Source organism: Carcharhinus amblyrhynchos, chromosome 3, assembly GCF_965287045.1.
Source record: "Carcharhinus amblyrhynchos chromosome 3, sCarAmb.v2.hapA, whole genome shotgun sequence".
Lineage (NCBI taxonomy): Eukaryota > Metazoa > Chordata > Chondrichthyes > Carcharhiniformes > Carcharhinidae > Carcharhinus > Carcharhinus amblyrhynchos.
In genome coordinates, this window is record NC_137326.1 from 56,582,167 (window position 1) to 56,604,808 (window position 22,642).

General features: G+C 45.0%; 1 protein-coding gene across 6 annotated transcripts in view; it reads left to right on the forward strand.

Annotated features, from left to right (window-relative positions):
• grip2b (glutamate receptor interacting protein 2b) overlaps positions 1-16,742 on the forward strand; it is a 357,455-nt gene extending 340,713 nt beyond the window's left edge. For 5 of the 6 annotated variants that reach the window (XM_080184152.1, XM_080184188.1, XM_080184161.1 and 2 more), the window contains 3 exons: positions 8,148-8,384; positions 10,809-10,955; positions 13,438-16,742. In XM_080184152.1, the coding sequence (XP_080040278.1) occupies positions 8,148-8,384; positions 10,809-10,955; positions 13,438-13,650 (597 nt within the window). In that variant the 3' untranslated portion in view covers positions 13,651-16,742. The remainder of the gene's footprint in view (positions 1-8,147; positions 8,385-10,808; positions 10,956-13,437) is intronic. The other variant, XM_080184180.1, reaches the window with a different exon arrangement.
• The last annotated feature ends 5,900 nt before the right edge of the window (positions 16,743-22,642 follow it).

The window sequence follows — 22,642 nt, forward strand, 5'->3', positions numbered from 1 at the left end:
CACTGCGATGACAGGAGTGAATAGATTTAAACTGCAGAGAGCTGAAGGAAAACACTTGTGTTTATTTAGCACCTTTCATTACCTCAGGACATCCCAAAGTGTTTCACTGCTAATGAAGTCAGTTTGAAATGTAGTCACTGTTGGCCATTTCAGGAAACATAGAAGCCAAATTGCTCACAGCAAGCTCCCACACAAAAAACTGATAATAACGTCCATTCCAGTGATGTTTGTTCAGGATTAAATATTGGCCAGTATACCAGGAAAAGTCTTCTGTTTCTCTTGGGAAGCCAATGCAATTCCAACAGGAACAAGATTGGTCACTTAACCCCTCAAACCTACTCCAACTTCCAGTGATATCAGAGTGATCTGTACCTCAATTTCATTTATCCATCTTTGCTCCATATCCTTAACATGATAGAACATTGAGGTCTTAAAGCAACGCTGATACTCCTACCGGAACGCTGCTACCATACTGAAACATTTCACCTCAGTTACGGCTGCTGGTTCCAATGAGAGGATTTGAATCTTGTGATTGTGAGATGTGCCAAGTCCCATTAGGCTAAGCCTGGCAATTAAGCCCTTATACTTACCACTGCAAAAATGCTTATGGTTTAGTTGATTCCCACTGGTTAGTACAAGATGGGATGCAGGCCATGGAGATCTGGGCAAGATGGAGTTTGTCTTGGATCGAACTGGGTTGTTGAACCTGAAGGAGAAGTTTTAGAAGTTTAGCCTGGAAGTTTCCATGGGTACAGAGGGGTTGAAGCTCCCTCCTATCACTTCACTTCCTCTCCCCACTCTTGCCTTTTGCTCCAGCTGTCTTTCACTGTTTCAAACCAAACTAAAAGCTAGACCATTTCCTCATGATGTTATTTTTGTTTTGGCCAATCACTTTGCTTTTCTTGCCTGTCATCCAAATGGCTCTTGGTGGGAGCAGGGTATGGTACAAGGCAAGGATTAGGCAACCTTTCTGACAGATAATGCATAAACCTCAGCTCAAAGTCAAACAGGGCAATTCAATTGGTGGAAATGATGAAACTCATTTGTGATGTTTGAAGTGAAATGAAGGGTCTGAACAAAGGTGATAGGGCACTAGGGGTTGGGGAGGGGCCAAAGGGGAGATCCTTTACCTGCTGAAGAAGAAGAGCTTCGGATTCCTCTTGGTCTCCAAGGTGATCTTAGAGCAGGAAGAGGATGGGCAATGGAGCAAACAAGGTCACTTGAGGTGGACAAACCGACTGAGTGACCAGCTGCATTGTCTGACAAGGACTTGTTACCCATCTCTAATTGCATTTGAACTGAATGGTTTGTTGGCCATTTCAGAGGGCAGTTAAGAGTCTACGATATTGCTGTGGATCTGGAATCACATGTAGTCCAGTCCTGGTGAGGATGGCAGATTTCCCTCCATAAAGGACATTATTGATTTAGATGCTTTTTTTAATGATGATTGATGGCAGATTTGATTTTGATTCCAGATTTTGTTAATTGAATTTAAATTCCACTACCTGTCGTGGTGGGATTTAAACCCATGAGGTTATCATCTCCCCAGGAGCGATGGGATTATTCTTTTTCCCCAGGGATAGGGTGCAAAGGGTACTCTATAGATAAAACAATTGCATCACTGCATTGTGTTCCAGTCTGTAACTTAAGTCTTCTACTCTACATTGGAGGGATTCTATCATTATATGGCATTCTGTAATTGGATTTGAACTTGTGTCCCCAAAGCATTAGCCTGGGCTTCTAGATTACCAGTGACACCACCATTCAGCCACTGTCTCCTCCGACTCCCACAATGAGTTTCATGTTCTTGTCAACTAGTATTTATCTTACCTTTATCTCTATCCTAGATGGGAGGTAGTGGCATAATGGTATTGTCAATGGACTAGTAATCCAGAGAGGCAGGGTAATGCGCTGGGGACCTGGGTTTGAAATTTTAATTCAATAAAAATCTGGAATTAAAAGTTGAATGATGACCATGGAACCATTGTTGATGGTCGTAAAAACCCATTTGGTTCACTAATGGCCTTCAGGGAAGAAAATCTGCCATCCTTACCTGGTCTTGCCTACATGTGACTCCAAAGCCATAGCAGTGTGGTTGACTCTTAAATGCCCTCACAAATGGCAATAAATGCTGGACCAGCCAACAACACACACATCCCATGAATAAAAAAAACGTATAGAAGGTACCAAACCAGAGACGTGTGCACAAGATCTAGACTGACATTCCATTGCAGGACAGAGGGAATGTAGCATCGTTTAACTGAGTTCCCTTCCATGGTGGATGCCATACATCTTATGGTACTAAAGAAGCAGCTTTTCTTGTGTCCTGGCTAACATTTAGCCCCACGAACAACATTGACTGAAAAGCAGTCATTTATTACACTGTTGTTTGTAGGAGTTTGTAGTGTGTAAACAGATTGCTGTGATCCCCAAGTGCCTACACTTTTCAAAGAAAATAATTTTGGCATGTCTTGCACACAAATGCAAGTTATTTCATTCTTCTTAAATGTAGTGAGAGCCAGGAAGTGAACAAAGCCACCTTGTCCCAGCACTGCAGTAAAATATATTAGGTGCAGTTAGGTGTGGTAGGTGGGGAATTACACACTCAAGACCCTGTATCAGATGATAGACCACCAATCATTGGTTATCAAATGTTTGAGCTGCAAAAGCAATTGGATTCTCGTTCCGGATCAAGAAACGTGAGTGGGCAACTTCCCGGACTCAGGAAACCGGGCCCATCACCTCAGCCCATTCCTGCCTTGTTTTCCTCTCCTGGAGATGTGGGTGGGCAGGGTTTGGGTTTTCCATGTCCTGTGGCAGTGTCAGAGGATTGCAGGTGCCAAGCTGGACTGGTTAAAAGGTTCACTGGAATATTTGCCCAACTGTCCAACATCGTATTTATGCCCCCAACAATCACCCTTCAACCACTCAACACCCCTCATCCCACCACCCATCCCTCCCTGCCACCCCATATCTCCCATGCCTCCTCCCTGCCACTTCACACTCCCCTTGCCCCTTCCGTGCAGCTCATACCCCATGCCATCCTATGCCCTCTCATACCCATATACCATCTCCAAGCTCCCTCAAACTCCCCATCCCTATCCACGGCCCCTCACAATCTCCTTGATCCTTCTATGCCCTCATACCCCATGCCACCCTATGTCCTCTCATATCACCATGCATCCTCCGTGCCCCCTTGCTCCCCTCCATACCCCTCATACTCCACTTGCTACCTCATGCCACCCTACACCCTCTCATATCACCATATCAGTCAGCAGTCAGGATGTTCTTGAAATGGACATTCAAAAATAAATAAACTTCCAACACTCTATTAGAGTTGTCATATTCAAAGACATTTGATACTGCATGAAACTCTCATCCATAAAAACCATTCAAAAATGTAAATTCCCTCAAATGGTCACCCTGTTATAAAATCAAAGGGATGAATTTTATGGTCCCTCCCACTGAATTCAATGGACTTTTAGGCAACTCGCCACATTTTCCACCCATTTATCTATTTATAACGTGAAAGAAATTGAATCCTTTTAGCACCATAAAGCTGCCAATAAAGATGTGAACACAGCCCCAACTCCCCCCACCCCTCCCCCCTACCCCCTACCCTGCTCCACCCCACCACCCCTGCTGAGATAACTGGTTCTGGACCCTTTTAAACTCAGCCAAGCATTCATAATTGCCCTAGCTATCAAAACAAATCTTGGGAAATATCAACAATGAAGTTCATTGGAAATGAAACACCAAATGAGCTATTCTTTAAGTCACAGATGGTATTTTGTTTCCATTATCAAAGCAGGTTATGTGTTGATCAATAGAGTGTAGCAGGTGCTTAGAATCTTTTTAACCATTCAAAAGAGGGGCCAATATTTACAAAGCTAGAAGTTGCTGGACATTTAAATCTTAGTTCAAGCATAACAGAAGAGTTTCCCAGCACATGTTTTCTACCGTTTTGAATATGTTATGTCACTTTCTCCATTGGGAAAAGTATTGTAATGCATGCCAACATGACAATAATAATCAATGTAATGGTCAATTTACCCTCGAAGGACAAAGCCCTGTGATCAGAACCTGCATTAAAAAAAATGCATTACAATACAACATGCAATAGCTACATTTAAAGGTGTGAAAACACTGAGCATTGACCTGGCAGAGTGTTCTAGACTCCTCAGCGGGTTGTCACAAGTACTCAAACCTGACAGGTTTTATCAGGGTTTCCAATATCTGCAGCAACATATGAGAATAGCCATGATCCCATGATTACCCCGACCTCAGAAGAGTTGGTGCAGCATTCGCACTCAAGGCCTTCCCAACCTATGAAAAGGCAACTCATCGATAGTGTGAGTCAGGAAGGCACTGCTAATCGTAAGTTCCAGTCAGAAATCCAGACTATTCTATTTTCCGTTCCCATTCCCACCTGCATGGGAAATCTGGCCCAAGGAGTAGATTTACTCTTTACAAGCTAAAGTTCTTCCTTCCAGAAAGAGACTGTGAAGTGACCTGGTGGAGGTCAATGGAATTATGGAATAGATTGATCTGGTATACAGGTGTCCCAAAGTACTTGACAGTCTTCTCTTGCAGAGAACACCAAAATGGTGGGCCATAAATATTTAGATAGCGAGCAATAAATCCATAAGGGAATTTTGGAGAAACGTCTTTATTCAGAGAGTGGTGAGACTCTGGAACTTTTTACACAGCATAGGTGAGTGGCTTAGGTTCATTAGATTGATCCCAGGGATGAGGGTGTTGCTCTAGAATGGAAGGCTGAGTACATTGGGTTTCTGTTCACTGGAGTTTAGAAGAAGGAGGCAATCTCACTGAAAGCTATACAATTCTGAAGGGGTCTGATAAATTGGACACTGAGAGATTGTATCCACCGGGCAGTGAATCTAAAACACAGGATGTGGTCTTAGGATAAGGGAGGCGATCATTGAGGACTGGATGAAGAGAAATTATTTCACTCAATAAATCTTTGGAATTCTTTTCCCAAAGGATTGTGGATGCTCCATTGTTGAATATATTTAAGGCTGGGAAAGCAGAATTTTGGTCTCCCAGGGAATTAAAGGATATGGGGAGTGGGTGAGAAAGTGGAGTTGAAGCCATGGATGATTGTGTTGAATGGTGGAGCAGACGCAATGGCTATGTGGTCTACTCCTGCTCACAGATTCTTTCAGAAAAAACAAGATGAATACATGAGGGGAAAAGGGATGGACATGTGATCAGATAAAGTCAGGTGAAGTAGGATGACATGTACATGGACTATGGACTAGTAGTGCTGAATGGCAACTTTGTGTGCTGTACATTTCACGTAGTTCTACACAACTTATCAAGTTCACTTTCTTTTCCCTTTTGCAATATCTCAATGTTGGCCCTGGAGATAACAGGGTAAATTCCCACCTTACTGCCCAAGTCCAACACTGGTTGTGCAGTGAGAGACTATTGTCAGAGAGACCTCTGGCTGTCAATAAGCCACAGTCGATTTGCATTGGCAGTTCAGCACCCAATTGACGAGTCTCATGCCCAATACCTCTAGACTGACAGCTCTCTCTTCATGGCTGGTATATCTCCCAATTCTTAGATACATAAGTGTAGAAACTATGAGTGGAATGTTACAAGCTCCTGGGAGTGGGTTGGCATGTGTTGATCGGGGGTGGGGTTAATAAAATCGGATGCTATGGTGACGTGCCATATCTATCAACTGCTTGCCTCTGGGTTTGACCGGCAAAGGGGGAGATGCAAGTGGCCTACCTTTCCTCCCACTGCTGTTAATGTTTTACCAGGAGTCATAGGGCACCTATGCAAAACCTGGCAGCTGTTTTGTGGGATGAGGGAGAGAGGTCCTTCATGTTCAGGCAAGCTATGCACAACTGACGGCATCTCCCCTTCCCCCACCTCCTGCGCCACCATTGCCTCACTAACCACTCCCACCAAACCCCCACCCCTCTCCCTATCTCGCACCTGATGGTCTGGCCCTGGTAAAATCTCAGGTCTCCAACAATAAGACTCCTTGCTGTCGGGGACTGCCTGTAGCAGTGGCCATTTCTCCTGCTGGTGCTTCTGGGACAGAACTGCCAATCATTTGATTGGCTGGCATCTCTGAGGCAGGTTGACCTCCCAAATAGGAACAGAAGCCTCCCCTGGGCCAATGGCTGTTAAATCACTGCAAGGTGACCCAGCCAAGCAAAGGCAAGCCCATTCCATAGCTTCCACATACATATCAGGCCTGTACGCATATAAGGTGTAAGGTGTATACAACTACCCTCACAAATACAGCCTCCCAGTAAATATGTACAATAAACAGTTCCACAGGATGTTTGTAGGTGAATGGAGTGATTTGATCCAAACACAATGAATGATCTATGAGCACCCCCCATTGAGTTTTTAAAGCTTATTTATTCGTGCCACAAGTAGACTTATGTTAACACTGCAATGAAATTACTGTGAAAATCCCCTAGTCACCACACCCTGGCGCCTGTTCGGGTACACTGAGGGAGAATTTAGCACGGCCAATCCACCTAACCTACACATCTTTGGACTGTGGAAGGAAACAGGAGCACCAGAGGAAACCCATGCAGATGTGGGGAGAACATGCAAATTCCACACAGACAGTAACCGAAGCTGGGAATCGAATCCGAGTCCCTGACGCTGTGAGGCAGCAGTACTAAAGAACAGTGGCACCAATTCATTCATATATCTAGCAATGCATAGCATTATGAAAGACAATAATATGCACCCCATGCAGCATACTGACACAGTTCCCAGCCAGGGGTGATCAACAAGAATGAAGCCATTAAGCAATACAGCATAGTCCAAAATGTTTTGTGACTCATTCACTGATTGAACCATTGGTAGGCTGAGGCATTCACATTGGTCATTAATCAGAGATTCACTGAATGTGCCACCATCAACACTGGATGTCTACAAAATGGGTATCATTGTTGTTAAAAAAAAACCTCACTTCTTGTCCATTTAATCAGTGAAGAATTGCAGATGTAAGTGTCAGAAAAGGAGACTAATCTAGAGAGATATTTTTACCATCTCTCCCTGCTCACATGCTCCAATTCCAATTCTCTTCCCACACTTACTGATACAGTAAGGCAGACTTTCCTCTGTTTTCTTGGCTAGTAATTCCCAGAACAGGTTGCTAGTCTGTCACTAGAAGCTTATACCTTGAGGGGCGTCACTCCACATCAAGCATGGCCGACTAGGAGTCTCTCCCACTCTAATCACCCGCCATTGGTGTGATTGGAAGGATTTTGCAGGTTGAAATTTCACCTATTTTGCTGCATTATGAATGCACCTTCCTTGGTCATCAGGGTGGAGTTCAAGCCCAGAGCTTCTGGCTCAGGGGCAGCTCCCCAGGACATCACACGTGTTCTTGCTGGGTCATTCAGTGGAGACACTGACTAATTGCCATTGTCATGGCCACAATCTTAACAGTGGAGCAAGGTGTTTGGAGACTGAGAGTAATGAAGATCTGGAATTCCTCCCCCAAACTTTTAACCAGCTATCGATACATAAGAACATAAGATTGAGACGTGGTTTAGTTGAGGTGTTTCAGATGATTAAAGGAATTGATAAGGTCAATAGGGAGAAACTATTTCCTCTGGTGATGGAGATCAGAATAAGGGGAGGGGGCTAACCTTAAAATTTGCTGTTCAGGAACATTTTGTCACACCATCACATAGAACATAGAACATAGAACATAGAACGTTACAGCGCGGAACAGGCCCTTCGGCCCACAATGTTGCACCGACCAGTCTTATTTTTAAAAAAAACATTGACCCACTAATCTAAACCAATCCCTTTTCGTCCATAAACCTATCCACCAATCTCTTAAACGCCCCCAAACTAGGCGCATTTACAACTGCAGCAGGCAGGGCATTCCAGTCCCTCACATGGAACCTGGAACCTGCTTCCTCAACAGCTTTGCTGAGTGCCCACTGAAATCCAACCTGATCTGGATTATTTTGGTTAGGCAAGCACATTTAAGGGCATGGAGCTCAGGCAGATAGAGTGAGTTAAAATGCCGTAAAGGGGCAGAATGGAAATTGGGCTGAATGGCCTCCAACCCTTCTCATGTTTCCTATCTTGCCACACATGCTGCGCTGTGAACCTCTGTCACCTCTCCACAGGCTTCCATAATGTCAGGAAGTGAGCTGACTTTGGGGATTGAAGGCCACCCTACACAATCGACAAACCACCCAGCACTGGGAAAGCTCCAGGAAGAGGGCTCACTGCAGTGTAGTGAGAACCAGAGTGAGAGCCCAACAGTGCCTGTGCTGCTGGCCAAGGACAAAAGATTGGAACTGACGAGGATCAAAGAAGAGATTAAGGAAATAACATCACCCACTCCTGTTGAATTGCACAAGGTGAGTCTCCATCGCTAGTGCCTCCCAACATTTCAGGCTTTGGGGCAGAGAGTGACTGATTATGGAGCAGTCTGAGAGAGGAAGAGAGAGAGAGGTGTCAGTGAAAGATTCTTCCATGATGCTGATCATGCTGAATAGGATCACAGAATCCCTACAGTGCAGGAAGAGGCCATTCAGCCCATTGAGCCTACACCGACAACAATTCCACCCAGGCCCTATCCCTGTAACCCTATGTATTTACCCTGCTAGTTCCCCTGACAGTAAGGGACAATTTAACATAGCCAATCAACCTAACCCACCATCTTTGGACTATGGGAGAAAACCAGAGCACCCGGAGGAAACCCACGCAGACATGGGCAGAACATGCAAACTCTGCACAGACAGTGACCCAGGGCCAGAATTGAACCCAGGTCCCTGGCACTGTGAGGCAGCAATGCTAACCACTGTGCCAGCATGCCACCCCAAGATGCAGAACAAACACCATGACACTACCCAGCAAAGACCTTACAATCCCAAGGGCTGCTCACCAACCCTGGATGAAAAACTGACGTTGTCTGCAAGTTTCAAAGGCTGCATGAGGAGGGCACCGACCATGTCACAGATGCCCGGTGTACCCCTCTCAATGCCCCTTATCATTGGACACAGGAGGAAGAGGGTAGTCTTTGTACGACAGGTAGCAGGATAATTGTTATGAACAATTAGGGCTGGTGATAGTGGACAGAAACATAGGTCTGTAACTATCATTTATTGAGATAGAGGGGTTTCATTGCAGCTAGATCTGTAAACCTGGAAGATTATTGCATGCATACATTCTTGTGTATTTTGTTTCTTTATTCATTCTGGGGAACACAAGGCCCATCCCTAATTGCCCTTGGGAAAGTGGTAATAAGGAGCTGTCCTGTATCACTGCAGTCCATGTGGTGTAGGTACAAACACTGTGCTGTTAGGGAGTTTGATCTCGCAATGGTGATACCTTTTCAAGCCAGGATGGTGAGTGGCTTGGAGGGGAACATGCAGGTAGTGGCGTTCCCATATGTCTGCTGCCTTTCTCCGAGATATTAGGCATCACGTGTATGGAAGGTGCTGCCTGATTAGTCTTGGTGAGTTGCTGCAGTATCTCTTGACAATGGTCAACATATTTGTCGCTGTGCATTGGTGTCGGAGGGAGTGAATGTTTAAGGTGGTGGATGGGGTGCCAATCAAGTGGGCTGCTTTGTCATGTGTGTGTACATGTGTGTCTGTGTGGAAAGCAAGTGGAGAGAGAAACATAGTTAACAAGTTGTTGTGTTTCTGTGTGTATGTGTGTGTGTTTATGAATAAATGGTCAACTCCATCCATTATGGGTTCCATTCCCACAAAATCCCACAAACTGTGAAATTGTTAGCAGGGATCATGCTTTTGAATAGGTCTCAATTAGATCGGTTCCAGCAATGTGAGGCTCCCATTGTTCTGAGCAGTTTGTGGCATAGTACCCGTTTACAACAGAAGAGGAGCCTCTGAGCAAGATCGGTGAAGAAGCTGTCCATCAGTTGAGTTAATCCTGGCACGCTGTGTTCCTGACATTCCCAACCAGATCTTTAAAGGAAGACCCTCCAGTCCTGACAGATCGGCAGCCCCTCGAGTCGAGTTGGGAATTGTTGACGGAGAAGGAGAGGATGTCTCAACATAAAGGAACTGAATAACCGAATATTGCTGACACAATGGTCGAGATGCAGTGTACAGAGTATAAAGTGTAGATAAGTGAAAATGCCAACTAGGAAGGGGTGAACGGTGAGACTTTACTGCGTATATGTGTGAATGAACGTGTGTTCCAGTACATTGGCTGAGTGAGCATGTATTTCCAACCAGCCGGCACTGGGTGGCAGCGTAGTCACCTGTAAGCCGCAGTGTAAAGCTGGGATGTTGTGAGGATGTGTTTGACATGGTGATTAATTAAAGGCAATATTAAAACCCTGAATATAATGTGTGTAGTCATAGAAGATTGTGTTTAAGATTTACTGCATCACCTGACATCATTATTGCACCCACATTACCCAAAAAGTGACTTTTTACATTACCAGAATTAGTTTAGCATTTCAAAGTGGAGATAGGCAGATAAAACAGGCTAATAGCATTTTTAAATATTGAAGTTAGAAGGCCATCTATTCAATGAATTGCTGCATTGAGTTGGGTTTTAAATAATTCCAGGGGTTTTCAATTCAGAAATCTGACTGCTGCAGTTGGGGTCAATTCCAGCTGTTGATTTCTCTCAGTGTGAAGAGGAACATCCTCAGGATATCAGTCCTGAAGCTTCAGTTTGAACCGGTACCTCTTTTTCCTACTCCCCCACTGTTCCAGGTTAATGAACCCTCCTCATTCAGATACACAGCAAAGATTACTATCAATTAGGTTTATTTCAAGTAAAAGCATTCCTTTTTTTCTCAGATCACAATCCACAAGAGCTCCGAGAGTGAGGATTTTGGTTTCAGTATCTCTGACGGCCTTTTGGAGAAAGGAGTTTATGTCAACTTGATACGTCCCAATGGCCCTGCTGAAGGCAGTGGGCTGCAGCCCTATGATCGGATATTGCAGGTGAGAAGGAAAGATGTGCATTTACATAGCGCCTTTCTGTGCCTTAGGGTCCCAAAGCACTTTACAACCGAAGAAGTACTTGTTAAATGTAATCACTGTTTTCACGTGGGAAGCATACAGACAGGTGTAGGCCATTTGGCCCCTCAGGCGTATTGTGCCATTCAGGTAGATTGCGGCTATCTGGAGTTTACTATCATTTACACCCCCTGCCCTGCACTGTCCCATCCTTTGGTTCCATAGCCTTACTTAATAAACATCTATCAATCTCAGGTTTTAAATTGTCAATCATTCCCAGTCTTGACAACATTTCGAGGGAGATTGTTACAGATTTCCACTACCCTTTATATGAAGCTGTGTTTTCGACATCACCCTTATTGGCCAAGCTCTAATCTGAAAGTCGGTCCCCTTGTTCTGGATTCACTCAGAGGAACTATCTCTCTGCTCAAATCCTTTCATCATCTGAAGCATCTCAATCATCAATACAAGAGGGAACAGAAATCTAGTCTTCGGAATTCCATCTTGAAATTGGGCCATGAGATCTTTATCGATCACCTTAGAGAGGGCAGCAAGGAGCCTGGTTTGATGTCTCAGCTGCTCTGACAATGCAGCACTCCTCCAGTACTGCACTGAGGTGTCAGTCAGGGTTTTGTGAGACTTGAACCCATGGCCTCCCTGACTCTGAGGCTGAAGTGCTGTCTACTGAGCCATGACATCAAGGCAGAGTTACTCTTGAACAGAGGACACCTTTTGAGAATGAGGCAAGGTTAAACAGCCAGCTTGCCCAGCCAGTGAGTACACTTTCAGTATTGTATTGTACCAATGTGGACCGGTAAGATTCCAGGATAATGGGATGTGGAGTTCAGTAGGAGTGTTCCATTGGCTCAATCAGCACTATTATTGGACCTAATAGAGTTAAAATCACACTGGTCGCTGCCCAGTAACCTGAGCAGGTAAATTAGTATGTCTGAGGCCAGAATCAACCAATGCCAGGAACTTGACCTGGCAATGGTCAGGGACAAAGATCTGTGTCCAACCCCCAATGGTATTTAACTTGGAGGCAATACCCTTCTTTGCACTAGAGGTCATGGGGTTGCCACATTAGCCCTGGTGAGTTGTTACAGTATGGAGATCTGGTAACTGCAGCCATGTTATATCGGGAAATTGTCTTGGATGGTGCAAGAGGGTTGGGACACTTTTTCAGGAAGGGGTAGATCAGCATTTGAAGAGGAGGGAGATGCAATAACATGGGAGAGAGAAGGAAAATAGGAGCTCACTAACAGTGCTGGGTGTACCCACAACAGTTCAAGAAGGCAGCTCACCACCACCTTCTCAAAGTATAATTAGGAATGAGAATAAATGTTAGCCTTGGCAGCAGCGCCTACATCCCACAAAATAATGTTTTAAAAAACTAGCACAGGCTTAAGACAAAGGAGCAGAATTAGGCTATTTGGCCCATCGAGTTTGCTTCCCCATTCAATCATGGCTGTTAAGTTTCTCAACTTCATGCTGCTTAAATATTCTTTAAGTAAAAGTTTTGCTAAAAGTAAAATACTGCGGATGCTGGAATCTGAAACAAAAACACAAAATCCTGGAAAATCCCAACAGGTCTGACACCATCGGTGGAGAGGGAATAAAGCCAACATTTTGAGTCTGGATGACCCTTCACATTAATCAGTGTAAAGGAATTATGCCAACGTTTATTAGCATCAAAATTTGAAAGTTGGAAATATTTGGCAATTTTGTTTCACTCAGAATGTTAAGGGGAGCTTTAACAGAGATATTCCAAATTTTGAATATTTTGAGAGAGTAAATCAGGCAAAATTGTTTCTATTGGTAGGACAGCTGGTAATCCAAGGTATTGATTTAAGGCAATTGGGAGAAATTAGGAGATTTTCTTTAAGTAGCGAGTTATGGTCTGGAATGCAAGGATGGCAAAAGCAGATTTTAAAAGGGAATTGCCTAAATACTTAAGAAGGAATTGATTGCATTTCAGGGAGGCAGTGGTGTAGTGGTATTGCCACCGGACTAGTAATCAAGAGAGCTAGGGTAATGCTCTGGGGATCTAGCAACGAATCCCACCACAGCAGATGGTGAAATTTGAAAATTGGGAATTAAAGATCTATCCACCTGGCTCGCTCACCAATGTCCTTTAGGGAAGGAAATCTGCTGTCTTTACCTGATCTGGCCTACATCTGACTTCAGACCACAACAATGTGGTTGACTGTTTAAATGCTCTCTGAAATGGCTGAGCCAGCCTTTCAGTTCAATGGAAACAAGTGTTGGCCCATTCCATGGATGAAGTTCTAAAAAATATAGCTATTTCTAAGAACCAGGATAAATGTGAGCCTGTTCTCTGAGCCTTCACCCCAGTTGTATGTTTGACTTTCAAATAACACCTGAACTAAAGTTTTAAAAGCAAAACCATCCAACATTTTTAATAGGAAAATGGTCCACTAACACGTTAATGTTCTTCCACCAATAGGTGAACCACATCAAGACACGAGACTTTGACTGTTGTCTGACGGTACCTCTCATCTCAGAGTCAGGGGACAGACTGGACCTAGTGGTCAGCCGGAATCCTCTGGCCTTAACCACGCGCACCAGATCGGAAGACTGCGAGACATCGCGGAATGGCCACCGTCTCCTGCAGCGGGCAGAGTACAGGGACAGCAGGAAGAACACGAGGTCACTGTGAGCGACAGAGAGCAGAGAGAGAGAGAGAGAGAGATGGAACCAGCCTCGCCCGTCGCGAGAACATTTCCAATGGTGCTACCCTCCTTTCCAATTGCACAGTAGCTGACTGCTGTCACTCTGGCACTTGGCTGAACTGCTCATCACGAAGAAGCTAAACAACTCCACTGTCAATTGTCCACCTTCCTTACGAGTCGCCAACCATCCAGCATTACCCGGAAGTCTCCAGAAATTAAAGAGCAAATCCCCATCAGTCGCAGAACAGTCAGAGGGACATTTTTAAAAATGTTTATTAGCTCTAAATTATTGGAGATGGAGGAAAGTTTGTTTGACTGTGCAGGGCAGTTGGAGGCAGGTAAATGAAACCCCCAAGAATGTGAGAGTCAAAGTTGGCAATCCTAACCCTCCCCCTTCCTCTGTGGCTGCCCCATTGACTGCATAATAACAGCGAATTTTTATTTTTATTTAAATGCTCTAAGTCCAAAATACACTTCCCCTTCCTCCCCACCAACCCTTCGAATTAATTTTTTTCCCAAAAAGCACTCTGTGAACCAATATTTATTTTTATTTTGATGTTTTAAGTCGATCAGCTGAAGATTGAGGCTTTGTGGTAACTGGGTGGGCTTCATTCCCTCAGACGCGGGTTTTGAGCCAGTTCTCAGGGAGAGTGAATTAAAAGACTGTGTAGAGAATGGTGGGAAGTGGACGGATGACTTAATGGGGTGGTAATGGCCTCAAAACAGAGTCAGTCACTGATGGCCCCATTAACACTGACAATTCAGTAACATTTCGAGACGAGCTTTCTGCTGGGCAGCCAGCTCACCAGCCTGAAATAAGTGGTCAGCATTTTTCCCAAGATCAAGGTCCTGGTTTGGATTAGATTCTAATTTTAAAGGTGTGTGGGCAGAACGTGTGACACCAACATTTGCCTGTGCTGCCATCCAGTCAGCATCAGATAGAGCAGCCCTGCTCCTGCTGAATCCAATACCAACATTGCAGCAATTCTGCTGCCTCCAACACTGCCCACCATTTTTGTGTCCCCCACCAATCAAGCACCTACCTCTGCTGGCCAGTGTTGCCAAGGTCAAAGGGAAGAAGGCAACACCAGGATGGATTCCTTTTTGTTATCTGGCGTTGCCTACCAAATTTCAGTCTGGGGTCGGATGTGGGTGGGGGCGATGTTGGAGGAGGATGAGGGTAATGCGAAACGGGAGATCAGCCAAAGACCAAAATCAGCCACTCTGCAGTTTACGCCCAAGGATTGGTAAGAAATGTCTGCTTTCAGGATACTGGGGCTGCCTGGCAGAGTGGGGAATTGTGATATACGTACACTCGCCATTTTACTGCTAAGCTTGGGTAGGGAAGGAGAGAGGAGGGGAGCGGGAAATCACAAGAGACAATCTGAATGGGAGCTCCCTCTTACTCTGAATGAAGTTGAAGCACAATTAAAGTAACTCAGATGGGCCAGGCCTTGCACTGTGAGGCTGATATGCTGAGTTTGTGTGTGTGTGAGTGAGTATGTGTATGTTTTTATGTGTAACTTATGCATCATTTGTGTCCTAAGGTGTCAAGTGTTTTAAAAAGAGAAAGAAATTGCACTTCTATAGTAACTTGAGAACCATTCACTGTTAAAATTATTCTATCCACCACTTAGTAGCAAAGGCCTCAGACGTGGATTGCAGGAGAGGGTGACAGGTCCAGGTACGCTCAGTATCCCTGTTTAATCTTCCTGATTTCTTCTCTTCCTCTCCTGAAGACATTGACTGTTGCCAGGGCGTGGTTTCCATAGGGATCGGCACCCTTCTGCACGTTGCCTGTTGTCCCTGGCTGAACGCCTGTACATGCTCAGTGGGTATGAGTTGGCCAGGAGAGTGAATCACAACTTAGCCTCCTCTCTGATCCTGGGCCATTGAAACCAATTATAGCCCTGTACTGAGGGCTATGGCCAACATTATTGTCTGAAATGTGCTTATTCTGTTGTGAAGTGACTCCAAATGAGGTGACTTCAAGCAGAATTCAACCTCTCTCATCCTCTGCTGTCCATCTTCCCTTTCTCCCTCACCCATCCATCCTCCCCTCACCCTCGAATACCCATTCTTCCCTTGCCCTTCAACATCTTTTCTTCCCATGGCCTTCAGACTTCCATCTTTCCCTCATCCCCTCAGCCTCCCCTCTTTTTGACCATCAATCCACTTTTCACCTTCAATATCCATTTTCCCCAAACCTTGGCCATCCATCCTTCTTCCCTCTCCCTCATCTTGGCCATCCATCCTCACCTTCTGCCATCAGTCCTCCCCCCAAAACCCCTGGCAGGCGTACTACAATTGGCCTCTGTACCACTCACACAAGAGAAGTCCGCCAGAGAAACACTTTCTGAAACCCTGCTGAAAAGAGGTGGCGAAAGCCTCTGCAGTGGAATAACTCTCTGCTGTTCCCCATCCAAAGCCTTCACAGAGGGAATGGCCAGCAGAGAGATTTCCGCAAAGGCCAGAAAGCCTCAGAAGCCCAAAGTCCTGGTGGGGAAGGTGAGGGATGTATTGAGAAACCTGTTCTTGTTCAAAGGCACCCTCAGTCCAGATTAGTCCAATACCATTGGGCAGCCATTTTGTCACACTGCTGCCCTCAGAATCTTTTAAGTCAAAATGTCTTCTAATACCATCTCTGCCTGATTGCAATGTGCCATACTTAACTATAAGATATTGTTTGAAATCCAACTGGTTGCCAGGGTTGAGTTGGGGCGTGGGGTGGAGGGTGACAGGTGGTTGAATAAAAGCTTCTGTATGATAACTACCAGTAGTTTGAAAAGTAATTGATGGAAACTAAAGAGAAAAGCAAAAAGGCTTTAAAAAATGTACCCTCTTGTTCTGTTTGGAGCAACAGTAATGGCTTTTGGACTGATGCATCCTGAAACATGTATTTTTAAATGTGTAATATTGAATGGTTTAAGCTGTATGCCCTTGATATTATTTTTCTATGAATTTTTCTTAATCGCTTGTTATAGCACAATGTGACAGACTTAAATCTTTTGGTCCCCAGTGGGAGATATTGCTATATATTTCTGTATGAAAGGAAATGTAACAAGCAGGTTTTTTTTAATGCAATAAAAAACACGATGGAAGTTGTCCTGTTTGAAAATGCTGAGCTTTTCATTCCAGGCATTGTGAGGACTGCAGATTGCGCCCAGTTTCTGTAAACTTCTACGGAGGGTACAGTTCGCACAGATAGTCTCGCATTTGTCAGTGCCAATGGCTGTACGTGTGCATGACCCAGGGTAGAGGTGGCCCAGTGCCTCTCAGCTGGTATGTTGTGATTCACACCTCTCGGTGCCAATGTGTGACATTGGTCAGTCCTTCCCGCTTGGCACAATCTGGGGGCAAGCATCCTCTGATGAGGAGCAGCAAAATCGGAGAGGAATTATTGACGTTGAAGGAGGTTTAATCTCATCAAACTGCACTTTAATTTGAACTTGGGTCAACTTGAAATTGGCTGCCTTCCAGCCTTGATGGGCTTGTTTCACTTTGGATGAGGCTTGGCACGTGGCTCAGTGACTACACATTTCCCTGCCAGTGACGATGTTTGGGTTTTTGAAATGTAATCATTGCTTTGTGGTCTACCCGACTTGCCATAGTCATGTGACTTCTTCCTTGAGGGAATGTTTGGGGGCCGCCATGTTACATTCAGCTCAATGAAGACACCAGGTCAGGCACATTGTACTTTTTCAGCTGGCTGCACCAGAGCAGCTTTTAGAATCCTAGAGGTAAATTTTGTCCTCACTGCCTGAGTGTGAGTGGTAACCTGGCAGAGTGAACCAACCACCCGCCCCATCTGCAGAATGATCATATGGAATGTTTCGGAAGAACCAGATCAAATCCCATCACGGCATTGAATTCAGATTCAATTAACAAAGGAAGTGAATATTGATGACTATAAAACTATACTTGAACCATCTGGTTCATTAGTGTCCTTTAGGGAAGGAAATCTGCCAAGCTTACCCAGTCTGGCCTACATGTGACTCCAGACCCAGAGCAATGTGGCTGACTCTTAACTGCCCTGTGAATTAGCCAATAAACCACTCAGTTCAAGGGCAATTAGGGATGGACAACAACTGCCTTGTCAGTGATGTCCACACCCCAGTGAAAGAATGAAGGTATATGTGTTTTTAAATTTGCTTGTAAAAGAGAAATGGATCCAACTTTTTCAAAAGAACCAAAAGTGAATAGAAAAAAGTCGAGTTAAAGGGACTGTAGATAATTCTTCCAGTACAGGATGGAAATGGGGAAAGTCGGGAGGACTGGGACATCATCATTTCAGAGAGCACAGATAGGGGGAAACTGAATGGAAAAGGGTAGGAAAACGGGAAATAGGATAGGATGGCTCCTTAAAGATGTTGCCACAGACTCAATGGGCAACTTTGGTGCCATAAAAATCCACAATTCTATATTTTGGGAATAGTTTAGAATTTAATTCTGATGGTTTTTATTTTCAGGGGGTGATAAAAGATCCCGTGACAACCCAACATCCATAAAACAGATGATATGGTCATTGTTGTTGGTGGGATCCTGCTGTGCATAACTGGGGCTGTGTGATCCCTCACTCTACAACAGTGCCGTCACTTCAAAAATACATCATTGTCATTCTGAGAAAGCGAAAGGTGCTGTATAAATGGAAATTCTTCCTCGCTTTGATCTGAGATTAGCCGAAGTGACTGATTCTAGTTAAGTGTCGACATTAAGGGACCAATTCTACATTAGAAATGGAATTCTTATCAGGAGCTTGGCAGATGATGGGAGTAATACTCTCCAAATTGCACAGGTTAAAACCAACGCCTCCACACAGTCACCTCAAATAATAACGGATTGGAAATCTCCTATTAATAATCCCTACAATAAATCAGCCCTCAAAGATCAGCACTTTAATCGGCAGGGAGTAAATTATACGTAAGGCAAAATACTGTGCACGTTGCAAATCTGAAGTACAAACAGAAAATACTGAAAATACTCAACAGGTTCGAGAATCCCCATGGCAAAGGAAACAAAGTTAATGTTTCCAGTCAGTGAACATCGGTTTACAGGATTTGAGTGAGTCCTGCAGGTGGTGAAGGGATGGGATGGGCGAAAGGAAAAGTCAGTGAAGGAATGGAAGGCATGCGTGACTTAAATGACAGATGAGATGACAGTGTGAGGTGAGTAGTGACCCTCACATGATGGAGTCAGTGCAGCTCTGGGAAACAATGATTGGTGTTGGGTGGTGGGGTGATGGTCCGGGAGGATGTAGGAGACGGGGTCGGAGAGTTGACATTTAGCACTGAAGAAGAATCACATGGACTCAAAATGTTAACACCACAGGTGGCTGAGTTTTTCCAACATTTTTGATTTTTATTTCAGATTTTCAGCTTCTGCAATTTTACTTTTATGCTGCAATTGTTTTAAGGTTTTATACTGTCTTTTGAACAAGTCTAGAAGCTTGTATGGGTGATCAATAACTGTTATTAAATTTTCATAAGTATATACATGAATACAGGGTACAGTCCTGACTAAATGTTACCTTTATGCCAACTTGTCCCAGACCCACTGCTACACTCTGCTACACCCATGTGATACTCTGCATTATAAGGTGGGTGGCACTATTTCCCCAATCCCACAGTAACCCTTATGTTCCCAAACACCTTCATACCATATAGATCTTTTTATTGATAACTGCCATCGCAATCTTCTGCTCTTACTACACCTTTACCACCCTCAGATTGTCACTATCCCTGCTAAGGATGGCACTTTTGTTGTTTGACAAATAAGGTTCAGCTTGGAGGTGGCTGAATACCAACTTTCCAACCCCTCCTGCAGGACCATGACCCCACCATCCTCCAGCAAGCCATCGTTTCACAGAGCTGCACTGATCTCACCCCCTGTGACCCCATATTTCCAAGCTCTCGGAGCCTATTTCTTGTAAGAACCAAGGAAAGGACTGCTTAGCTTTGTCATGCTCCCTGCAAGTCCTTTCCCAACTCCAGGTTTTCTCTCCTTTTCCAGTTTCTTGTAACCAACATCTTCAGTTCTTCTGACATTCTCTGTCACTTTAACAGCCTCCACTTATCTAATGTTGACTGTCACCTTTAATGGATATTCTCAGTACCTTCATTCCCCACCAAAAAGGCTTACAGTTCCTTTACCCTTTACCTGCCTCACTGGGCTCCATATTCAGCAAATCATCCTCCACCATTTCCACAACCTCCAGCATCATACCAACACCACCAAACAGTTCTTTCCTTCCCCTTTCAGTCTTCTGATGGAACAATTTTCCTCACCTTTCCCTCCATTCAATATCCTCACATTCAGTTCAATCTGTACAGTCACACTCCCCCACATTCAAAGAACAACAAAGAACAGTACAGCACAGGAAACAGGCCCTTCGGCCCTCCAAGCCAGTGCCGCTCATTGGTCCAACTAGACCATTCGTTTGTATCCCTCCATTCCCAGTCTGCTCATGTGACTATCCAGGTAAGTCTTAAACAATCCCAGCGTGTCCGCTTCCACCACCCTACTTGGAAGTGCATTCCAGGCCCCCACCACCCTCTGTGTAAAAAACGTCCCTCTGATATCTGAGTTATACCTCGCCCCTCTCACCTTGAACCTGTGACCCCTCGTGATCATCACCTCCGACCTGGGAAAAAGCTTCCCGCTGTTCACCCTATCGATACCCTTCATAATTTTGTATACCTCTATTAGGTCTCCCCTCATTGTCTTTCCAGGGAGAACAACCCCAGTTTACCCAATCTCTCCTCATAGCTAAGACCCTTCATACCAGGCAACATCCTGGTAAACCTCTCTCCAAAGCCTCCACGTCTTTCTGGTCGTGTGGCGACCAGAACTGGACACGGTACTCCAAATGTGGCCTAACCAACGTTCTGTACAGCTGTAACATCAACCTCCAGTTTTTATACTCTATGCCCCGTCCTATAAAGGCAAGCATGCCATATGCCTTCTTCACCACCTTCTCCACCTGTGCTGCCACCTTCAGGGATTTGTGGACTTGCACACCCAGGTCCCTCTGTACTTCTTTACTTTTGATGGTTCTGCCATTTATTGTATAACTCACCCCTACATTAGTTCTTCCAAAATGCATCATTTCACATTTATCTGGATTAAATTCCCTCCGCCATTTCTCTGCCCAATTTTCCAGCCTACCTATATCCTGCTGTATTGTCCGACAATGTTCATCGCTATCAACAAGTCCAGCCATCTTTGTGTCATCCACAAACTTACTGATCACACCAGTTACACCTTCTTCCAAATCATTTATATATATCACAAATAGCAGAGGTCCCAGTACAGAGCCCTGCGGAACACCACTGGTCACAGACCTCCAGCCGGAAAAAGACCCCGCAACTGCTACCCTCTGTCTCCTGTGGCCAAGCCAGTTCTCTACCCATCTAGCCACCTCTCCTTGTATCCCATGAGCCTTAACCTTTTTCACCAACCTGCCGTGAGGGACTTTGTCAAACGCCTTACTGAAGTCCATACGGACGACATCCATGGCCCTTCCTTCGTTGACCGTTTTTGTCACCTCCTCAAAAAACTCCACCAAATTTGTAAGGCACGACCTCCCTCTTACAAAACCATGCTGTCTGATACTAATGAGATTGTTCCGTTCTAAATGCGCACACATCCTATCTCTAAGAATCCTCTCCAACAACTTCCCTACCACGGACATCAAGCTCGCCGGCCTATAATTACCTGGGTTATCCCTGCTACCCTTCTTAAATAATGGTACTACATTCACTATCCAGTGGCTGTACAGATTCATCTCAATCTGTACAGTCACACTCCCCCACATTCAGTTCAATCTGTACAGTCACACTCTCCCACATTCAGCTCAATCTGTACAGTCACACTCTCCCACATTCAGTTCAATCTGTACAGTCACTGAATTGAATGCGAGGGAGTGTGACTGTACCGGTTGATCTGAATGTGAGGGAGTGTGACTGTACCGGTTGATCTGAATGTGAGGGAGTGTGACTGTACCAGTTGATCTGAATGTGAGGGAGTGTGACTGTACCGGTTGATCTGAATGTGAGGGAGTGTGACTGTACCGCTTGATCTGAATGTGAGGGAGTGTGACTGTACCGCTTGATCTGAATGTGAGGGAGTGTGACTGTACCGGTTGATCTGAATGTGAAGGAGTGTGACTGTACCGCTTGATCTGAGTGTGAGGGTGTGTGACTGTACCGCTTGATCTGAGTGTGAGGGAGTGTGACTGTACCGCTTGATCTGAATGTGAGGGAGGGTGACTGTACCGCTTGATCTGAATGTGAGGGAGTGTGACTGTACTGCTTGATCTGAATGTGAGGGAGTGTGGCTGTACCGGTTGATCTGAATGTGAGGGAGTGTGACTGTACCGGTTGATCTGAATGTAAGGGAGTGTGACTGTACCGGTTGATCTGAATGTAAGGGAGTGTGACTGTACCGCTTGATCTGAATGTCAGGGAGTGTGACTGTACCGCTTGATCTGAATATGAGAGAGTGTGACTGTACCGCTTGATCTGAATGTGAGGGAGTGTGACTGTACCGCTTGATCTGAATGTGAGGGAGTGTGACTGTACCGCTTGATCTGAATGTGAGGGAGTGTGACTGTACCGCTTGATCTGAATGTGAGGGAGTGTGACTGTACCGCTTGATCTGAATGTGAGGGAGTGTGACTGTACCGCTTGATCTGACTGTGAGGGAGTGTGACTGTACCGCTTGATCTGAATGTGAGGGAGTGTGACTGTACTGCTTGATCTGAATGTGAGGGAGTGTGGCTGTACCGGTTGATCTGAATGTGAGGGAGTGTGACTGTACCGCTTGATCTGAATATGAGAGAGTGTGACTGTACCGCTTGATCTGAATGTGAGGGAGTGTGACTGTACCGCTTGATCTGAATGTGAGGGAGTGTGACTGTACCGCTTGATCTGAATGTGAGGGAGTGTGACTGTACCGCTTGATCTGAATGTGAGGGAGTGT